Here is a 20,892-nt window from a genome sequence, read left to right as displayed (position 1 = left end):
CACAGAGCAGGCAGCTGGGAGTGGCTGCAAACGGACAGGAAGCGTGGCCTCGCTCGTCCAATCATCCTGAAGCTGCCAGCTACGCCTGCTTGCCCCAGCTACCTTCTCTGCACTGCTACACCGTACTGAGCTAGGAGTTCAAAGGCAAAAGGAAGGGAAAACGAGAAAGGAAGGAAATAAGGAGAGGAGAGCAAAGGAAGATTTAGGGTTTCGCTTAGGGTTACATTTAATTTTATAGCTAGGGGTTAGGGTTAATGTTGTGATTACGCTTAGGGGTAGGGGAAGGCATAGAGTTAGGGCAGAGTTAGGTATAGGGTTTAGTTTAGTTTTATGCGTAGGAGTAGATTTAGGGTTAGAGTTAGTATTGCGTTAGGGTTAGGGTGGGAGTTCGAGTTCGAGTGATATTAGATGTCGGGGTAGGTTTGAGTCGAGGGGCTCAGGTTTATAAGCTTTCCACAGCGCAGGGAATCGTGCTTTCAGGGGGAACACAGTTTGAAGTCAGTGTTAGGGTTACTGTTCGGGTATGGTTTAGGGTTAGGGTAAAGTTAGAGCTAGGGTAAGGTCAGGGTTAGCGTCCCCGACTAGGGTTAGGATTAGGATAGGGTTAGGGTTATGGATAGCAATCCCCACTTAGGTTTAGACTCTGAGTTGGGATTAGGATTCGGGTTAGTGCTGGGGCTAAGCTTAGGTTTGGGGTTTGGGTTGGGTTAGGGTTAGAGTTATGGTTAATGTTGACATTAGGGTTAGGGTTTCGGCTTGTCTTTGTGTTAGGGATAGGGTTAAGGTTGGCGTTCGGGTTTGGGTTAGTGCTGTGTTTAGGTTTGGGCTTAGGGATAGAATTAGGGCTAGGGTTAGGACTGGGTTTAGTGCTAGGGTTAGGTTTAGGTTTCGGGTAAAGGTTACAGTAAGGGTTAGAGTTAGGGTTAAGTTTAAGTTTAAGGTTATGGTTATAGTAAGGGTTAGGGTTAGGTTTAGTATTAGGGCTGGGCTTAGGGTTAGGGTTAGGTTTAGGTTTAGAGCTAGGGCTGGGGTTAGGTTTAGTGCTGGTGTTGGGGTAAGGGTTGGGGTTAGGTTTAGGGTTACTGTTGAAGATAGGGTTAGGGTCAAGGGTTCGGGTTATGGTTAGGGTTAGGGCTGGGATTAGTGTTAGTGTTTGGGTTAGGGTTAGGGTTAGGATTAGGGTTAGGGTTAGGTTAAGGAGTGGGCTTAGATTTAGGGTTGGAGTTGGTGCTACGGTTTGGGTTAAAGCTGGGTTTAGGGATAGGGTTAGGATTAGGGTTAGGGCCTGGGTTAGTGTTAGTGTTTAAATTAGGCCTGGGGTTAGGTTTAGTTTTAGTGTGTCATGGATTTTTCTATGGATTTGTGTCTGTGACAGGAAAGGAGAGAAAGGAGAAAAATAATTGTTAGTGGTTTACAGGCCGGCCCGGCCCAGTCCCATGTCTAATGCGGGAGGGGGCCCACGGACCCACACCCACAAAGGGATTAGGGGGAAGGGTAGGGAAAGCCTAGATGTATCTAAACCTAAACAGTGGCAAGAATCTGAGGAGGAACGTTAATTTACTAAATATTATATCACAATTTGAGGCCAACAAATCAAACAAAATGAGAGTCCAAATGAGCCCCTACTCTGTAAGCTGCAGGGGGACCATGTGCTTATCTGTAGTGAACGAGGAAAGGAACTCCAGGTCTGCCAGTTGGCTTCACCAGCACCCTCCAGGTGCAAAGAACCCCCTGGGGAATGCAGCTCCTCCCCTCTCCCTCCGAGAACCAAGCACCCTGAAAGGGCAGTCCACAGAACCAGAACATTAACTCTTTAACCGCCAGTTCTTCACATGATGATATGATGTGAAATACTGACAACCAAAAATCACACAACCATGACACAGTGCTGCCGAGGATGTCAGGTAACCATTCATTTGGGAGTGCAGGGAAGAGTCACGATAAGTGAAACACTAGTTTGCGTTTTGACTGTCAAAATGGTAGGGTTTACTGGGGGGGAAGGGGAGATATGGACTAAGATGGAAAACCGGAGGAAAAAGGGTACCAAGGTACTTCTTGGATAGCTGGCTGTGCTTTGGAGACTGCAGCAATTTGCAGTGGAAGTGAAATTAATTTTGCACGGTTTGTTTCGGAATAGCAGTTGATGGTGACTGGGAGCTGCTTGAGGGACACACTTCATTTCCAGCTAGAGGCTTCTGCATAGAACCTCTTTGCTTAACTCAGCTATTGGGTATTCTGCATGGAATTTCTAAGAGAAACTGAGAGGCCAAGTAGGCACCTCTTATTTCTGTGCTCTGATCATGGTATGTTCAATAGTAATGATGAACAGAGGTTATTAGTTCTTTGTGATAGTTCTGTTGGTTTGGGTTTGGTTGGTAGTGGTTGCGGTGCCTAATAGCAAAACCATTTCCTTAGTGCAACTAAGGAGATGACTGAGAAAACAGGAGAGTCTTGAGAGCAAAGAGTGACAGACGACAGTGCTGTTCTGGAAGCCATAGTGGAAGCAGTAGAGAGGCCGGCAGAGGCAGTTGGTTGCAGTAGATTGATACGAGTCTGTGATAGTACTTAGAGCTGTGTAAATTTCTTGGAGAGGCCAAACCGTGTGGAGCTACTTGTACTCATAGTTGTTCAAGCTAGAAATGAGGTATGTTTCTCAGCTTGTGCACCTGATAGCATCTTGTTTGCTTGTGCTGCTTTGCTCTGAGCAATGTAGAGCTGTCAAGCAGGCTTGGGTTCATTGGCCACTCTCTCAGCAGGAGTGAGACTAGTAATACTTCAAGTGCATTGCAGTTGAAAGATTAGCCTGTTTTGGCTTTAAAAGTAGTGTATTAGAGGGATTTTTGGTGGCCATGGGCTAACAGGACAAGACTTCTATTGGCAACAGGTTTCTGAGACATGGAAAAATTATTCCTTGCTTTAGGGATGGAGTATGGGATTCAGGTGACTCTTACTGAGGAAGGGGGAAAGGGTAATCCTCTGTGGGTAAGAACATTTCGTGTGCTGTTGTTTGGGTACCTTCATTTAGGTAGGACTGTGTGAAAGGGTGTGCTGGATGTAGGAGAGAGGAAATGCATTGCAGATCTGTGTTGACTGTAGAAATGGCACAACATTTGAGCAGTGGAAAGGCAAATTTAAGAAACTACGCTTGAAAATGTGAAGCTCGTGGCTGACTGTGCTAAAATCTTCCTCCAAAGAGATGCCCTTCAAGTATTTCTTGTTTTCCTTCTGCCAGAAGCTGATGCAAGTGGCGTTCAACTGCAGTGCAGCCTTGCGGAAAGGCTGGGGAAGAAGACGAAGCTTGAGAAGGCAACAAAGAGAGAGAGAGATACACAGCAGGCATCTGGACTTGATGCACTGTCTGCTGCGGCTGCCCCCTCCTGCTTTTTGCTTTCTGCAGGTGTTCTTTGACACACATGAATCTTTAGTGAGGCTGCATCAGTGTAAAACATCAGTAATCTGTGGAGATCTGAAGGTGAGTTGTGGGCTCCAGTAATGCAGGAGGTGATGTGCGTGGTCTTTAATGTCCATGTATTCTGCTTACGCTGTGGTGGAAGGGCTTTGATAGCTGTTTCCGTGCTTTTCTTTTCAGGGAAAAGTGGATATAAACACTTCTCTCTATTGAAAGATTTTAAAGAAGAGCCTCTCATTGCTGCTTACCATGTGTTTAGCATCTGTAGATCTACTTTAGAAGCACAGATGGACTCTTCTGGTCTGATGTCCAGCCCCCTCCCACATGCTCAGATCAGCCAAGTTTGGAAGGCCTGGCTCTTGGTTGGTGAGCTGTGCCCAAGGTCAGAGAGTTGACTCTTCTCGGCTTTGAGACGTGTTTTCCAGTTGCATGTTGTGTTATTTCTGCCGTGTTGACCTCCTGAGCTACACCCCTAACTGGAGATCCAAGGACTAACACAGAAGGAATGGTTTAGATATGTTAACTTTGATTGGAAATGCAGTGCCAAGGGCTGCACAAATGTGTGAAAGTTGTGAGTGTAAGGAAAGGCATCTGCTGGGTGAGTGCTTTGCTGGGTGAGCATCACCCTGCTGAAGAGCAGACAGCTGTTGCCTTTGCAGACAGCCACATCCATGGGGATTGGAGGCTTCTGCCTTCTAGCTCTTGGCTGTTGCTCTGAGATGGAGGTTCTTGCCCTGAGAGAGCTACCAGCAGAAGGGATCCCGTGTGTGGCCTTGGAGCCCTTTCAGAGAAACCAGCTGCTTTAGTGTGTGGCCTGTGACTGTGGTTTGGAGTTAACCCAGCAGGCTTTGCCCAAAGCAGAATGACCTGTGAGCACAGTGTCCAACAGGTGGGAGTGAGCAACAGCTGGAGACAGCAGCACTCTTGAGGGAAATCCTCACTGTGAACAAAGTCCCAGAAGAAGAGGGTAGCTTGTCCCTGTGTTCACATGGTAAAGTTTTCCCTCCTGGCCTGTTACTTCTCAGGTGGTGTGTCAGTCTTCCCTGGTGTGCCTACAGCTGTGTGATGTGCTGTACAGGAAGTGCTGATGATTTGTATTTAATCTTGTCTTTCATGTCTCATGTCCCGTAACTCATGTTGCTTTAAAGCACCAGCTTCTAAGCAACCTTAATTTCTACAGCCCTGTGGTCTGTGCCGCAAGAGCTCTCCTGCTTCTACCTGTGCTGTGAGACTGTATCGAAGGCCTTGCAGAAGTCTGGGTAGATGGTATCAGTTGTTCTTCCTTTCCCCACTGATGCTGTCACTCCATCATAGAAGGCCCCCCGATTGTCCAGGCCGTGTGTCTCTGTTTCCACTGTTTCTGCATTTCCTTCTTGTTGCTCCCTGTAACCAGCAGGTTCAGCCATGCTGGTTTCCTGCCTCCTCTGCTTGATTTCCTGTGGTGGGGGATGGAGGGCTCTTGAGCTCTGAGAAAGTTGTTCTGAACAAGTTACCAGCTCTGTTCCATCCCGTTGCCCTTAAAAACAGTTTTCCAGGGGATCTCATCCAATAATTCCTTGACCAGCCTGCAGCTGACTCTCCTGAAGTTCAGGGTCCTGACTTTGCTTTTTGCCAGGCCCGTATTCCTTGAGATCACAAACTCGAGGAGGGCATGGTCGCTACAGCCCAGAGTGCCTCCAGTCTTAGCTACTGGTGAGCACCATGTCCAGTAACGCTTCACTTCTCGTTTGTGTGCCTAATACCTGGACCACAAAGTCATTCTCAGTGCACTCCAGGAGTCTCCCGGATTGCTTGCAGCAGCCATGTTGATTTCTCAGAGTGACTGGGATCCCCCATCAGGATGAGAGTCAGTGAGCACCATGCTTCTGGTAGCTGCAGTAAGCAGCCCCACCAACAGGCTCCCTTGATCAGGCAGCCTGTAGTAGGCCCTGACCTCCAGAAGCCCTGTATTGGTGCGGTCCCTAATTTTGCCCACGAGTTCTCAACCTGATCATGACTGTTCTTAGCCCTTCGCAATCGACTTCCTAACATAGTGGGCAAATCCCTCATCCTCCAGAATTCCATATTAAGAATTGTGTCTGCTTTGTAAGCTTTTTTTCCCCCTTTTCTAGGCAGGAAAATTAATTTCTGGGCCAGGAGGAGAAGAAATGCAGCGGTCTTCCCTGCACTGCTCAGTTTGCGTGAATTGCCAAGTGCTCCTCAGGTAATGTGTGAAGAGCTGACCTTGGTGGCAGGGGCTGTGGCTTAATTTCATGCCTGTCAGAACTTGAGGCCTAGGATTTTCCTTTAGGAGTGCCAACTGCCTATTTTAAATGATAAAAAATAATACTGTAAAGAAGCTTCCCTCCTTGTATTAGAATAACATATTGATGTTTGATGTTTTTATCTTTCCATTCCTTTAGCAACTGGGGTGTTGATGCAGCTGCGCATATCTCCTGTTTTGTCCTTCTGTTTTGTGTAAAAGTATAGTAGAATATGCAGTCTCTGTGAAATTTCATTCAAGTATTTTACTGTCTTTGCCATTAGGAAGAAATAGCTTGGAAAAGGCGGTGTCAGCCAGGATCCTGCCCAGTGCACTGCTGTCTCATTGTTTGGATCTATTGAAAACCACCATGATGCCAAAAGAATGTTTGCATCGTTTCTGTGCTGACTGTGTCAGTACAGCTCTGAGGAGCGGGTATGGACGTGGTGTGATGAGGGGAAGGGATTTCCCTTCCGATGGAAAAGTGCCCAAGCCATGTTTGCATCCTGCGCGTTGGTGTGTAACTGCTCCATGCCTGTGCCCCATGTGCTTCTGAATGGGCAGCACAGCTTTTGTTTCACTCAGCCACCTGTGTCAGAGCAGATCAGGCTTTCTGCAGCCATGGGAAATCATCCTGTCACTTGGTGCCTTACAAAGAGTTGAAAACCTTTTCTTGTTAGAGTCCTGCTTCCTAGCGTAACCTCCTACAGTGAAGTAGCTGTCATTCTTGTTGGATCCTTCAATTCCAGGTCCATATTTTCCCAAAAGCAAAAGAATTTGGAGGTAACCCCCTGCAGTTAAGTGAGCGATTTCAGTGTCTATTTCTGATTGTGGCAATTACTTCAGTTCAGAGGTCACACTGAATTTACGGTGCCTGTTTTAACTATGGCAAAGGTTGCAGTTGCAGCTTACTTCTCAAGGCTGCAATACATGCTGGTGACACAGCCTTGGGCTTCTGGATTTGCACGAATCCCACGTTTCCTTTCTCTGTCTTGCAGGACAGCTCGTGCTGCGAGTGGATGGTATCGCAGTATGAATGAAGGTCAGTGTAGGAGCAGCTGCTGATGGGAGGAAGGATGTCCAGGCGAATGAACTCTAACGCGTCTCCCAGTACGGTACCAGAGGAGGCTGTAATGATGTCAGGGGGCTCCCCAGCAGGAAGGTGGCTCATCCACATGCTTGCTGATTGTTTGGAAGCCCGAACCCTTGTGGCCTCCAAGCTGGAGGCAGCCCGGAGGCAATGTCTCCTTGGTCTGATCGTGCAGTGCCTGAGCAAGAGGGCGACCTGAGATGGCTGTGCAAGAGTCATCTTAATTTCTGTTATTTTACTTCAGCTCCAGAACCCCAGTACCTCTCTGGTTCCCACTAGGGAAGCAGTGTGACGGAGGCGAGCCCTAAGAAGGAAGGCGGCAGTGCCCAGAGCTCTCCATCAGATCTGTGCCCATCTCATCAGGTTTGGAGGTGTCTCTGTGCACCTGGAGGATGTGGTGCAGAGCTCCCGGTCTGGTGTCAATGGGACACGGTGTGCAGTGGTGGTTCCCCTTGTCACTGAAAAGAAACCTTGCTGTTTGCAGCATAAACTAAGGGGCTCCCTTGAGCCGGTTGTGCCAGGACTTGCAGCCCTCTCCCTGAGATGGGTGAACTCCCCTGCTCCCTTCCTTTGGGGGTACCAGGTTGTGTCATTTCTGGCTGATTAACAGAGATATCAGAGTTGGAGGGTGTCCTTTACAAGGGTTTAGTTAGAAGAGCACTCTTTGCCTTGAGGTTTGGCATCCTGAGAAAATGATTTGGTAGGTGGAAAGCAGCAGTGCACTCTCTGCTTCTCTCCTCCCACGTGCAGGCATCACACTCCTCAGAAACATGGTGCTGCTAGGTAACACGTTACTGACAATAACGCAAGTCTCTTTGTGGCTGATCTGTTTCTCTGTGTTGCAGGACCCGTCTGGTGCAGGCGATCCGGTGCTGCCCCAAGCACCCAGTGTCCAGCGGGACAGTGTCCTGCATCCTTCCATCAACCAGTCAGGCACTGTGCGAGACCAAGGTGTGTGACTTGGGGTTGGATCTCATGGTACAAATCCATCTGTAAAGCTAGATGCATAGCTGAGAAGTACCTGGCCTGATAACATGAGTTCCGTGCCGAGATGGCATCTGAAGGCTGTGCCAGTGCTGTTAACTGCCAGCATTTCAGCACCTGGCACCATGTTTGACTGTTAGCGGTCCTTTGGCCTCTGAGTGTTTGATGCAAGCTAGTAGTTGAGATTGTAAGATGATTCCTCTGGCTTTGGCAACTCTTTCCTATGACTGCTGGTTTTCCAAGGCCCGTGACCTTAAGCTTTCCAGCGAGGGGTGGTCGTGAAACTACTGAGTGACAATTCCTCATCTGAGAATAAGGGAAAATGAGTGTAAAATTCCAGCTTTGGTGGTGAAGGTGTTTTCCTTGGATGACAGAGGAAATTGGATCTGTTATCTTAGTGGGTAACGCTGGCACCCTACTATCAACAGCTGTAAAATGTGCCTTGGCTGGTGCTGGAAGGGTGCTGTTAGTGGGCCCTGTGAACTGCTGTTAAAGACACACGCGTGTCCAGTGGCACCTCTGGGTACTTTACTCACTGCCTGCTCCTCTCCATGGGTGACCAGGTTACTTGCAGAGGAACGCTCAGGTGCCCCAGCACAGCTCTCCCCTGCCCAGCTCAGCTTTGTTTCTCCATCCATCTTCTGGAGGACAAATGCACGCTGCAATGGGGCTGTACCAGCAGAACTGCATGGGCAGCTACAGACTACAGGCCGGGCAGCATGGCCCTCAAGGTGAGGCATGGCCAGCTTCTCAAGGGGGGAACCAGGTGCAGTGAATGGGAAAGGCCTCTGTTGGTGGCAACGTCTTGCCTTAGGAGAAAGTGGTTTGATTTGTCTCCTCTTCATCCGTGGGTATTGGAAAACAGTCCACTGCTCATGAGCTGGAGCAACCTGCGCTTTGTGTGTTATGCTGAGATTCATGAAGGGTGTTGCTTTCAGTGCCAGCTGAGCTTTTAAACGTTGCATCTTTCCTCCTAGCTTAGAAAGATGTAGGTAGCACCTCCAGTGTGTTGAAGAACCACTTAGCTTCATAGGGGAGGAAAATTACACGTTGTATGTTCTGGAAAGGGTTTAGAGACTCTTTTTACATCCTGTCCCGTACTGTATAGCTTAGTGTGGTTGGCTGAAGTCTGGGAGAGTGTCAGACAGCTTTAGAATCAGTGTTGTTACTTAGCTGTGTCAGAACACATGTTACTTGGCTTCTATCCAAGTGCTTTGACTTCTTGTAGAAGTCTGAAGACTCTCCCTTACCTCCATTTACAGGTCCAGTGACCTGTAAATATTTGCTGATAGGCGGTCTGTGTGGTGATTCATGAACTATCTAGTTGAACGATGCTGTCTTCCCCTCTTGTCATCCCTTTAGGAGGTTATCCCTTGCAGCCCAACTGCAGCACTCTGTCCAGTGCCACCTCCCACAGTGCAGGGATGGGAGGAAGCACGAACCCGATGGCAGCAGGGAGCCAGATGCATGGCGGTATGCCTCCTTGGGTGTGGGCAGGGATGTGCGCCCCAGCAGGTGGCATGGCTCACAGAGCACAAGGAGTGGCTGCCACCACCGTGCACGCTGCTGTCAGCTCCATCCAAAACTGGTGAGGCATGAACATTCCCTTGGTCTCAATGTATTCAATCCATTCCCTGCGTCACAGCTGGCTTTGAAAGCCACGGCTGCAGTAACCCCGAGTTGGGGTGACAGTGAACGTACGCTTCCTTCAAGATTTGCCTTCTGGAAGGCTTTTTCCTCTGCCTTCACCGTGTAACGAAAGAGGCCAGTTCCCAAACATGAATCAAGGCATCATTATTTGGAGTGAATGTCTGTTTCTTCCTTGCCTTGGAGAAGCAGACATTCTGGCCTCCTGGTTATCTCAGCATGAACCAAGAGGGAATGATGGGCGCTGGACCTCTTTATGGACAGCGAGCTAACAGCACGGCTGGCGTGATCAACTGCCAGGGCCCACCTTATCCCGTGGGTGGGAATATGGCTAACAGCTCTGCAGGTAAGGCGGTGCTGAGTGCTGGGCTTTGGTGACTTCACGGGATGGACTGCCAAGCAGTGTCACAGACTGCTGTAACTTCCTAGGGATGGCAGCGAGTCCTGAAATGACGGGTCTTGCGGATGTCCAATTAACCCCTGCAAGTAAAAGAAGCAATAAGGCAGACGGGACCCAAAAAGCAGAACCCAAATCAATTTTTTTTAAATGACACAGTGGATGTATCTAGTAGTGAGTGCAGCTCCCGAGGGAAACCCAGTGTGACTTGCCTTCGACTGTGAGCAGAGTTGCCATTAGCGTGGTTATTTGTGCCGTATGTGATCTTGCTGCTCCACGTGAGCACACTTTTAACTCAGCAGTGTGGCAGCAATTGGCATATCCTCTGTTGGGATGTGTTATCTTTTGGAGTGTGGCATCTGCTGTGAGGTGCGAGCAAGCCAGTGGGAGTGCTGTCCTCCCCAACCCTCTGCAGAGATCGGTCTGTCCCCACGTCAATCCCAGGTCGGTCTCACCCGTATTAATTGGAGGGAATGTACCAGAACAGACACTTCTGGTGGGATCAGTTTTCCCAAGTCCCCAAATGCAGCACATAGCTAATGAGGCTGTTGCTCGAATCAGAAGTGGTCTCAGAAAAGTAAGGACTGTGCCAAAGTCTACATAGTGCAGCAGCCCTGGGGAACGCCATTTGCAGCTGGCTGAGGTCTTTCCTGATGTATTTAGCAAGTGAGCCCACAAAGGGTCTCTCAGAGAAATGTTTCTGCAACGTCTCCTTGAGGTTTGCTTAGTTTCCGTAGCATTCATGAAAGCTTTTGCTTTTTAGAAATACACGTTCTGTGAGTAGCAGCCAGTTCCTTGGTACCCTTGTTGAGTCGTGCTTGTCTTTTAGACTGACACGGACCTGATCTAAGTGTGGGTCTAGTACAAAGTTGGTGTCGATATAACAGCAGAACCTTGAACTCTGACTGCGGTTTGAAGCCACCTGGGATGTGATCCAGGTGTTTTTGTGCCGCTCAGTCTCGATATGTTTCCTTTGATCGGTCCAGCTCCTCTGCTACGACCAATGAGAAGATCACCAAACCCTATGAGCCGGATGGTGAGCCCGAGAGGAAGATCTGGGTAGATCAGCCGTGTCCTCTGGCTCTGAGCATTTCTCCCGACTGTGTTTGGGTTGCCTGTTTCTGGCTTGATAATCTCATGTTGTCGATGCCTTTGCTTTCCATCTAGAACTGCAAGCGACCGGTAGATGGCAGCTGTGGCCCACCTGTCAAGCATCATGAAGTGGGGATGTACAGCATCCCGCGCAGCACTGGGCAGGGGCAGATGCAGCAGCAGCCCAAACCGCAGGAGAATCGCCCTGCTCCCAGCAAATCTCCATCCCCACAGTCGGGGATGGGAATGCAGAAGACAGGACTGCTAGTTGCCACCTCACAGAGGACACCGTCAGCGGTACGGCCTGCCTGGAAGCGACGAGCCGTCTCCTTCCCTCCAGGGTCAGCAGAAGCTACCGAACTGGTGTTACAGAAAAGGAGGAGGCTGACAGCAAAAGGTGTTGGTAAGAAGAATCTCCTGCTTTTCTGCTTGTGCCCATCGAGAGGCTGGGTGCTGCCATCCTTCTTTGGTACAGTGCTGCCAAATGGAAGGGCTCTGCCAGCTTTGTAAGAAGTCTACTTTCCCAGGTTAGTTGGGATGTTCTGTCATTCTGTGGTAACGCAAGGGTGAAGGGACCCGGAAGGATCAGGTTTAATGTTTGTGTTGGGCACTGTCTGTGCAGAGATTGCTTTTGCATGGAGACTGTGCAATGTCTTAAACAGGCCGTGCTCTTTGTGAGAGGGGGAAAAAAAAAAAAGCAGTATCCAGTCCCTCCTTTTTGGTTCTAAAGCCCAGGATCTGGAGGTATGATGTGTTTATGTTGCAGGCACTCCTGAAGCCTGGAGAGTGATGATGTCTCTCAAGTCTGGGCTGCTCGCTGAAAGCACGTGGTCCTTAGGTACCATAACCATCCTGCTCCGTGATGACAGCAGCATCGCGTCCTTTGACCTCAGGCAGGTGGGTGCAGATACTCTGCACTGACTGCTCACTGACCCACATATTTGCATGTTGGTGGTGCTCAAGCCCAGGGTCTCTTCTCTCTGGGATGTATTGCTTCTAACGCAGAAAGGGAGTCACGGTGGCTGGGGAGGCCAAGAGGGGCTTTGCAGCAGAGTGCTGTGAAGGGCTGAAGGCTGCTCGCCTATCCTGGTGTGATGGCATTCGCCTCCAGCTCTGTCTTTCTCCATGGGTCAGTGTGCAGTGTGGCTTGGGTGCCATTAGAAGGGGCAGCCTGTCTCCATGATTTGCCTCGTACCTGCATGGCTATTGTAAAACCTGTTCCACAGTACTGCAAAGGCTGTTCTGCTTAGCACTGCCTCTCTCCTTTCTGTGTATTAATCAGAGAGGAGATAAAACCAAGAGCGTGTGCGTTCACACAGGTACAAGCTGGTTGAATCCTGACATTCAGGGACCGTTTCCCCCTTGTTTCTGTTCTCAGAGGACAGAAAACTCTCTTTTGCAGCCAGCTTATTGCCAGAATGAAAAGATTTCGTTAATAAACAGCTCCTTAAGATCTCTGCCCTTTATGCAGCGTTTTTTTCCAGTTGCTCACAGTGGCCTAAGTTATTTTATGATCACTGATCCATCGTTCCTTCCTTCCCCTCCCATTTTTCTCCTCCCCCATAGCTGCCAGGCCTGCTGGAACTCCTGGTGGAGTATTTCCGGTGCTGCCTGATCGAGATCTTTGGAATCCCAAAGGAATATGAGGTGGGAGAGCCAGGGCAAAGAACACCCTGTGAGTTGGAGAGCGGCCTCCTGCACTGGCAGATTGGTGGCGGATATACCACAGAGCTCAGCCAGACCCACTTTGAGAGCAAGGGGGTGCGCTCCATGGCTGAGAGCAATCAAAATGCCAGGGAAGGGAAGGCTCCTCCATCTGACAGCTCCTCAACAATTCTGGAGGACAAACCTTGCCATAAAGATGAGACACTCCTCTGCCCCATCCATGACTGGCAGGACTCTCTGGCAAAGCACTGACTGTGTGTCTCCAGCATCATCAGGAGTTTGTCACTTATGCCAGGCAATGACGCTGAGCTGTCCAAACACGCCAGGCTGCTGCTGATTCTGGGGAAACTGCTGCTCTTACACCACGAGCACCCGGAGCACGAGCAGGCACCCCTAAGCTCTGTGAGAGAGGAGGAGCGGGAGCAGAGGGTGAGCTGCAATAAGGAGGAGTGGTGGTGGGACTGCCTGCAGGTGTTGTGTGAAAATGCACTGGTCACGTTGGCCAACATTTCTGGACAGCTGGACCCGTCCCCTTTCCCAAAAAGCCTCTGTCTGCCGATCCTGGATGGACTCCTCCACTGGGCAGTATGTCCATCAGCAGAGGCCCAGGAGCCCTTTCCAGCGCTGGAGCCAAATGCAGTCCTCTCCCCTCAGAGGCTGGTTTTGGAAACGCTCAGCAAACTCAGCACCCGGGACAGTAACGGGCCGGTTTTGGACCCCTCACTGCAAGAAAGACATTGAGGCCCTGGAGCGTGTTCAGAGGAAGGTGACAAAGCTGGTGAGGGGTCTGGAGCACAGGCCTTATGAGGAGCGGCTGAGGGAGCTGGGATGGTTCAGTCTGAAGAAGAGGAGGCTCAGGGGAGACCTTATCGCTCTCTATAACTCCTGAAGGGAGGTTGTAGTGAGCTGGGGGTCGGCCTCTTCTCTCTTGTAACTAGTGACAGGATGAGGGGGAATGGCCTCAAGTTGCACCAGGGGAGATTTAGGCTGGACATTAGGAAATACTACTTTTCTGAAAGAGTGGTCAGGTGCTGGAATGGGCTGCCCGGGGAGGTGGTTGAGTCACCATCCCTGGAGGCGTTCAAGAAACGTTTAGATGTTGTGTTGAGAGTCATGGTTTCGTGGTGGTAGGCAGATGGTTGGACTGGATGATCTTGTAGGTCTTTTCCAACTTAGCTAATTCTATGATTCTATAAACATTGCCACAACTGGCAATAATCTGACAGTACAGTGAGTTTTTATCAGAGCAATGGTTGGAAATAGGAATGTAAAAAGCAAGGATTTTTAGGATAGCTTCCCATTGCTGAGCAACTAGCAGCTCCTTCTGAATTTATCATTAGTCATGAGTGTGAGCCCTTCTGAAAATACAAATCTGAAAGTTTGACTACATCACCAGGCTAAGGGTGAGCCCCAGCCTGCCAGGCTGAGGTTAAGGAATGGCAGAAGACACTGCTCCATCATAGTGGAGCCAGCTCCATCCTGGTTGCAGGGGGAAAGCGAAATTCAGACACTGGCTGCCCCTGTACATCCTGCCTCAGGAGATAACTCCGAGTGCTTTCTTCTTTTTCAGAGGCACTGAACTGTGCTTACAAAATGACCACCTGGATGAACCTTGGCAATTTTCACATTTTCAGTAGCAGTGAAAGAATAGAAGTAGATTTGAAAGTGTAAAAGCATTGCCTAGATGAAAAAATAAACATCATAAGCATAGAATCACCAAGGTTGGAAAAGTCCTCCAAGATCATCCAGTCCAGCCATCAACTTATCACCAATATTTCCCACTAAACCATGCCCCTCAGTACAATGTCTAAATGTTTCATGAACTCCTCCAGTGACAGTGACTCAATCACCTCCCTGGGCATCCCATTCCAGTGCCTGACCACTCTTTCAGAGAAAAAATTTTTCCTAATATATTTCCAACAACTTTGCCTAGAAGTCAATAATTAAAGGTAAATAAACATAGTAGAGGCAGAAAATTTACAGCACTGACATTTTACTTTTTATGCCATGCTTTTCATATGAACAAATCCATTTGCACTGAGATTATATAGTCTATTTACCTTTCACACTTAGATAACATCCATTACATTTAGAAATTAAAATATGCTTCGTGAGGCAAAATAGTCATCAGTATACCATTTGTGTTTGTTTTTGTCTAGACCTGTACAGGTTACGAGCTCTAAGGCTGCCTTGTGTACTTAGCCTTGTGTGACTGTTGAGAGCCGTGCATGTGACACCCTTTGTAAGTTTAGAATATTTCACCTGTTCATCAATATACCTTTCTCCTCTTGCATCTCATTGTTTTTGCCTTCCTGGAGAAAGACAGATCTCCATCATTAACTCATTATTATAAACTCAGTGAGGCTCCTTGCTACTGGATTGAGATTTCTCTCCTCTCTTGCTCCAGAATCACAACAAAGCGGGGTCTGTTTTGCATCTACAGTAAGATCAGGAGCTTCATTTGGCCCAAACTTCACCCCAGGTACTCCTGTACAGCTGACAAACACATGAGACTGCACACGTTATCCAGGAGCTGTGATGTTAAAGGAATAAGTAGTTGGAAGGGATCCAAGCAGGATGGTGATGTGAGGGGATGATGCACTTCCCTCCCACACCTCTTACTCACGTGAGAATAACCATCCAAATACTTGCTCTATAAGCAGTGGCAAACAAGGACAGTTCTTAGAGCAGACTCCTCATGCTCTCCTGCAGCACTGCTCTGCACTGAGAGGCTTCAGAGATCCAAGCAGCTGGCACTATCAGCTACTTGGGTAAAAGTTTAAATGTTTGTCTCCAAAAACAAGCTCAGGCTGTAAGCAGGCCAAGAGCAAGACACAGCTAGATTCAGTTCACCGTGTCCACCTGCACGTTGGTTTGTAGCAGCTTCGGTCATGTGCGGCGTTTCCTGTTGCTGGATCCTAAGAGTGTCTAAACCCAAACTTTACAAGAAGAAAACTGTCCCTATCATTACGATGTTTGTCATGCAGATGAAGCTTGATTCAAGTATGTCAGTGAAAGTTTCTGACTTATCTGCCCCCACTTTTTAGGAGTTTTGTTTGCTTGTTTAAATACAGTAAGCTGCTCTCAATTATGAGTACATCCTTTGTCATAAACATACCTCTGACAAAACGGTTGTTTTGACATCATCTTCCAGTGGCTAGAATAACCAGGCCTTAGAGAAATACAGCACCTCCCCCAGAAGTGCGATGGCCGCGCTGCTGCTTTCTGATCCTCCCTCTTATCTGTGGTTTTCCTTTACAGGACGCAGTTCTTTATTACGGCCCAAGTCTCTGTGGGTGTCTTCTCCTTCCACAAAGCTGCTCACACTGGAGGAGGCACAGGCGTGGAAATGAGGCCACATCAACTTATGCATTGTGACAGACAGCAGAGGCATTCAAGTGGAAGAAGGCTCCGCAGCTTTACAGGGGAAATTTCACACGGTCATTGACTTTCCATCCAAAAGGTGAAGAGGATTTTCTTTTCCAGCACCTATCATAATTGGTTGGGTGTTTTTTTTTCCCCCATTATTACTATATATAGTAATATAATAATGAGCTATAAGAATGGAAACATCCTCAACTGTTTGAAAGAGACCGAGTTTCTAAGGTCTATGTCAGCAGAAACCAGGCAGTGCTAGCAACAAGCAACTGCTGACAAGAACTAAATGCAGCTCTTCCCTCACCCTGCGCCACAACTCACACCATTCACTTCGTTTTCTCTCTCACTCCAGAAAAAGACCACGTAATAAGCTGAAGAAGTCACCAGTTGGCAGTTGGTGTTCCTGTTTCAGCCTGGGAAAACCATCCTCTGTGGCCAAAGGCAAACGGCAGCGCAATCCCAGGGAGCCCCTGCAATAAGCCTCAGAATATTTCTTTCTAACACTCTTATTATGGAAGTAAGAATACATTCATGGCTCCATTTTGCTTTTGTGTCAGAAGACACACATTTAAGCTACGTAAAGTTGAAAGTTTGACACTCACCCGTATGTATCTCCTCATTCCAAGGTGAATCTAACCAGTTTTGATGCAGAAGGCTCAGGCCCAGTAGTGATGCACTGTGTGCTTCCTTCACTGGAGAGCTCTTAGGAAACATGAATGGCTGCAGTTCGGATGACCGCTTTCCACATGGCAGCAGCAATGGGGATAAGGATCTCATCCACGTTCCTACCCTTATTTCTCCTGGCTTTGCTGAAGACGCTGATGTGAGCTCACCAGACACCAGAGTCGCTAGCCTGGATTTTGATCCAATGTCTTTCTAGTGCAGCCCTCCCCAAGGCAGAGGCTGAGGGCCCCGACAGCAGCATCTCCATGCAGGAGGAGGTCAGCATCACTGAGGAGAAGCCGAGCCTCTTGGAGGAGTCTAATACAAATGGGTAACCCTTAATCCTTAACACTAACCCCAAATGGTAATGCCTAACCTTAACACTAACCCGGAAGCGTAACCCTTAACCATAACACCAAATGGTAACTCTTATTCGTTAACCCTAACTCTAAATGGTAAACTTTAACACTAACCAAAATTGCTAACCCTTAACCATAAACCAAAAGGCTAACCCTTAACTATAAACCAAAAGGCTAACACTTAACCATAACCCGTAAGGGTAACCCTTAACACAAACACAAATGGGTAACCATTAATGCTAACCCAAAAGAGGAATGCAAAACGCTTACTCAAAATGATAACCCTCAACCCAAGCCAGAACTGTAACCCTTAACCCTAACCCAAATTGGAAACCTTTTTCCCTAACCCAGGACAGTAACCCTCAAAACTTAACCCTGACAATAAATGGTAACCCCTAAACGTAACCCAAAATGGTTAACCTTAACAATAACCCCAAATGGCAATCTTTGACCATTAACGCTAACCCAAATGGGTAACCCTTAACCCTTAATCCTAAAACATAATGGTAACTCTTAACCCTAACACAAATAGGCCCAAATGATAACCCCTAACCCTAAGGTTAATAACCCTTAATGCTTAATCATAACCAAAAAGGGGAAAGCCTTCACCCTTACACAAATAGGAAACACTTTAACCCAACCCAAAGGGGGAACCCTTAACCTGTAACCCTAACCCAAACTGTTAACCCTTAACCCTAAACTCAAACGGGGATCCCTTATCCCTTAACCCTAGCTCAAGAGGGTAATCCTTAACCATAACCCAAAAGGGTAACTCTCAACAATTAAACAGTACGTGATAACTCTCAGCACTTTTTTTCTGTGATCTTTAAGGACCGTTCCAACACATGCCACCCTGTGAGTATGTGATCTTCTAGGACCCTTCCAACTCAAGCCACCCCAAGGGTTCTATGATCTTCAAGGAGCCTTGCAATACAAACCTTCCAAGGGTTCTGTGGTCTTCACGGTCTTCATGCAACTTCCTTGCAGTACAAGCTATCCTATGGTTCTTCAATCTTCCACTCTTCCAACTCAGGCCATCCTAGGGTTCTGTGATCTTCAAGGACCCTTCCAACTCAAGCTGTCCTATGGTCTTCAAGGGCCCTTCCAACTCAAGCCATCCTATGGTCCTATGGTCTTCAAGGACCCTTCCAACTCAAGCCATCCTATGGTCCTATGGTCTTCAAGGGCCCTTCCAGCCCAAACCATCGTGTGGTTCGTTGATCTTCACGGACCCTTCATACAGAAGATAGTCTATTGTCCCGTGATCTTCAAGGACCATTCCAACACAAAACATCCAGCGGTTCTGTGATCTTCAAGGCCCCATCCAACACAAGCCATTCTAGTGTTCTGTGATTTTCAAGGACCCTTCCAACACAGGCATGACTGGTAAGAGGCAGGGCTGCTGCAGTCCCACCCCCACCCGACATGGGTCTCTGTGGGGACGGGTGTCCCTGGAGCAGCGGGCCCAGGCCCAGGCTGTGCTGCTGCGTTCCTGCTCTGCCACTCTCCTGCTCTCCCGCTGCCTTGCATGAACCTGGCTGTGCAGCTGCTCCTGATTGTCCCCTCTGTACGGCGTGTGCCTGTGCTGCTATGGGGTGGGGACATATTTGCCCTGCCCCATTCTCCACCCTCTTTTTCCCCACATCTGCCTCACTCTCATCTGCCTGCAGCCAGCTGCTGGCTTTGTTCCAAGCGCTGCAGTGCTCTATGACCAAAAATCACCACCAGGAGCTGTTCTACCGGCTGTGCCTACACCTCGCTAGCAGATGTCGCTGAGAAACCCCTGCACGTGGTCAGCGAGGAGCTGCTGCCCTTCTGAGCGCCTCACTCAATAACTCCTCTCTGCTTGGGTGCACATGCTGGAAGCTATTACTCAACAAACAGTAAAAAATATATGAAATAAACGCTAAACAGGGCTTATTGTCACAAGGCAGCCAGACAAGATGAGTGAGACAAGGCATGCTGTATTTTGATGCAAATACATGAGCCCCATTTGGTGCCTGGTTCAGCAGTTCAGCTTGCCTTCCTGCGCTTTGCATGGTTGTAGGGAAAATGGCAGGCTCTGATTCAATGGTGGTGTGGCACGGACACTGTATTTATCGCTCTGCATCCAAACGTGGAAGGGCAGAGGAAGAGCTGGCAACTATCCCTAGGATTTTCTTTCTGGAGATGACCCGTCATCAGGGCTTCCCTCAGGCTGCTGGGAACAGCGTGTGCAGTGGTAATGATCATGACCTGTGAGGCTCAAGCAGCCTTAAGAGTAGAGGTCTTGCAGAGATATCTAGTCAAATGAGAGGGCAATCATCAAACATAGGAAATTAAACAAGAGCAACTGCCAGATTCTGCACCTGGGACAGGGCAGTCCTGGGGTTATACTGTAAGAAGAGACTTGGCACTCGTGACTGAAGTAAACGAGGCTTTATGTTGTATAGAAATGTAGCTTTCCCTCACTGCAAACGCTCACTGTTAACAGTGAAGAACAGGATTCAACTGGACAAGTCACAGGAGACATCAAGAATGATGGGATAATATCTGCGCAGAGAATTACTACCTCTTCTGGGAAGATGCCACCCAAGAAACACCACCTAGAACTGGATCAGGAGGGAGAGACGCCAGACACAGGAAATTAGATTGGTTAAAAAGGACAATTAGAGTTGGAACTATGTAAGGATGGGGTAATGGCAACTCATAAAAGCTCTGGGATCGCAAGTAACGGGGTTCCTCCTAGGAGACGCTCACCTTGAGCTGTAAATCACAAGAACTGCAACTACATGAGGATGAAAGGCAGTCAGGCTGATCTACTAAAAGCAGAAGTCAAGAACCAGAGAACGTTGGAGGGGGAAGCAGCGTGATTCCTTCAGCACAAGGTGGCAGGAGTGCAACTCCTGCAACAGTTTGTGGAGACCCAGGTGGGACCGTATTGGTGATGGCCGTCAGACCCTCTTGCCACCAAGCATCCAGTTGCCAGCAGTGGGTGAGTTCACTGGGACTCTGGGGACGGGAGGTGCTAACTGGCGAGTCTTTAATTTCCGCTGCTCAATTCAGGCTTGGAAGCACGCTAAATATGGGAAATATACTTGGAGTAGGAAAGGGGTGACCTTAGCCAAAGTACAGGAAAACTGAAGGAAAAGAGATGAAACTGCAGATCTATCAACAAAAATGTAAGCACATGACACCGGACTTGGCAGGTCTGTGGGAAGGTCAGCTTCCCCGTGTTTGCATTTCAGCCATCATCCTCCATACCAGAGAGGCTTAATCTGCTTGGCTTGCTTAATTGCAGCACATGTTTCACACGCATGGATAACCTGTGCAGTAGCGTCCTTGATCCAGACCCCATTTCTATATTTCATCTCTTCCTCAATGGCCTGAGGTGTCATGGGTGCACTGAGCTGGAAAGAATTCCCTCTCGGGGTTGCTGAAGCACTGTAAAGGTTTGCCAAGCAAAGCTGTGGATGCTCCATCCCTGGAGGCATTCAAGGCCAGGCTGGATGGGGCTCTGGGCAGCTTGACTCAGCGAGTGGCATCCCTGCCCGTGGCAGTGGGGTTTGGGTTATGAGTTCTTTACTGTCCCTTCCAACCCAAGCCATTCTATGATTCTATGACTCTAAGATGTAAGCACCGGCCCTACGCAGCCCTGGTGCAGCACATCACAAGAGGAGCAGCCCACGGGGAGCCGCCACCTGGCATCATGGGGCCGTGAGGTCACAGTGCCCCATCCTATGGCTGTCCTGAGCCGTGATGTCACAAGGCCTGGCTGTGACACTGTCCTGTGCCACAGGCATTGCTCTGCTCAACACTCACTGTGGCTGCAGTGGTGGTGGTGGAAGCATGATGCGAGTGTGGGGGGCCATGGCCCCTGCCCGCCTTGTCCTCCTCCTCCTACTGATGGCCATGTGTTTCCAGGAGAGCTGTGCTGCTCCGTGGCGAGCACCGGGAGCAGGTGAGTGGGCAGAGATGGGACCAAAA

At 48.8% G+C, this 20,892-nt stretch overlaps 1 protein-coding gene and 1 long non-coding RNA gene across 2 annotated transcripts; both read left to right on the top strand.

The window, feature by feature from the left end:
- The first annotated feature begins 7,387 nt into the window (after positions 1–7,387).
- Positions 7,388–13,299, top strand: LOC110391827 (AT-rich interactive domain-containing protein 1A-like). The gene is given in 9 exon segments (XM_021383776.1): positions 7,388–7,692; positions 8,289–8,456; positions 9,088–9,310; positions 9,570–9,718; positions 9,802–9,902; positions 10,727–10,828; positions 10,937–11,264; positions 11,628–11,758; positions 12,428–13,299. Coding segments are annotated over 9 exon segments (2,223 nt in total). The 5' UTR covers positions 7,388–7,511; the 3' UTR covers positions 13,268–13,299.
- A 2,208-nt stretch (positions 13,300–15,507) lies between these two features.
- On the top strand, positions 15,508–20,886 carry LOC110391828. The gene is made up of 4 exons (XR_002434167.1): positions 15,508–15,989; positions 16,257–16,421; positions 16,531–16,898; positions 17,758–20,886. It is a non-coding gene; the product is annotated as an uncharacterized LOC110391828 (long non-coding RNA).
- Positions 20,887–20,892: the final 6 nt, after the last annotated feature.

The sequence above is a fragment of the Numida meleagris genome, unplaced genomic scaffold, assembly GCF_002078875.1.
Source record: "Numida meleagris isolate 19003 breed g44 Domestic line unplaced genomic scaffold, NumMel1.0 unplaced_Scaffold533, whole genome shotgun sequence".
Classification (NCBI taxonomy): domain Eukaryota; kingdom Metazoa; phylum Chordata; class Aves; order Galliformes; family Numididae; genus Numida; species Numida meleagris.
This window is presented reverse-complemented; position numbering and strand designations above follow the sequence as displayed.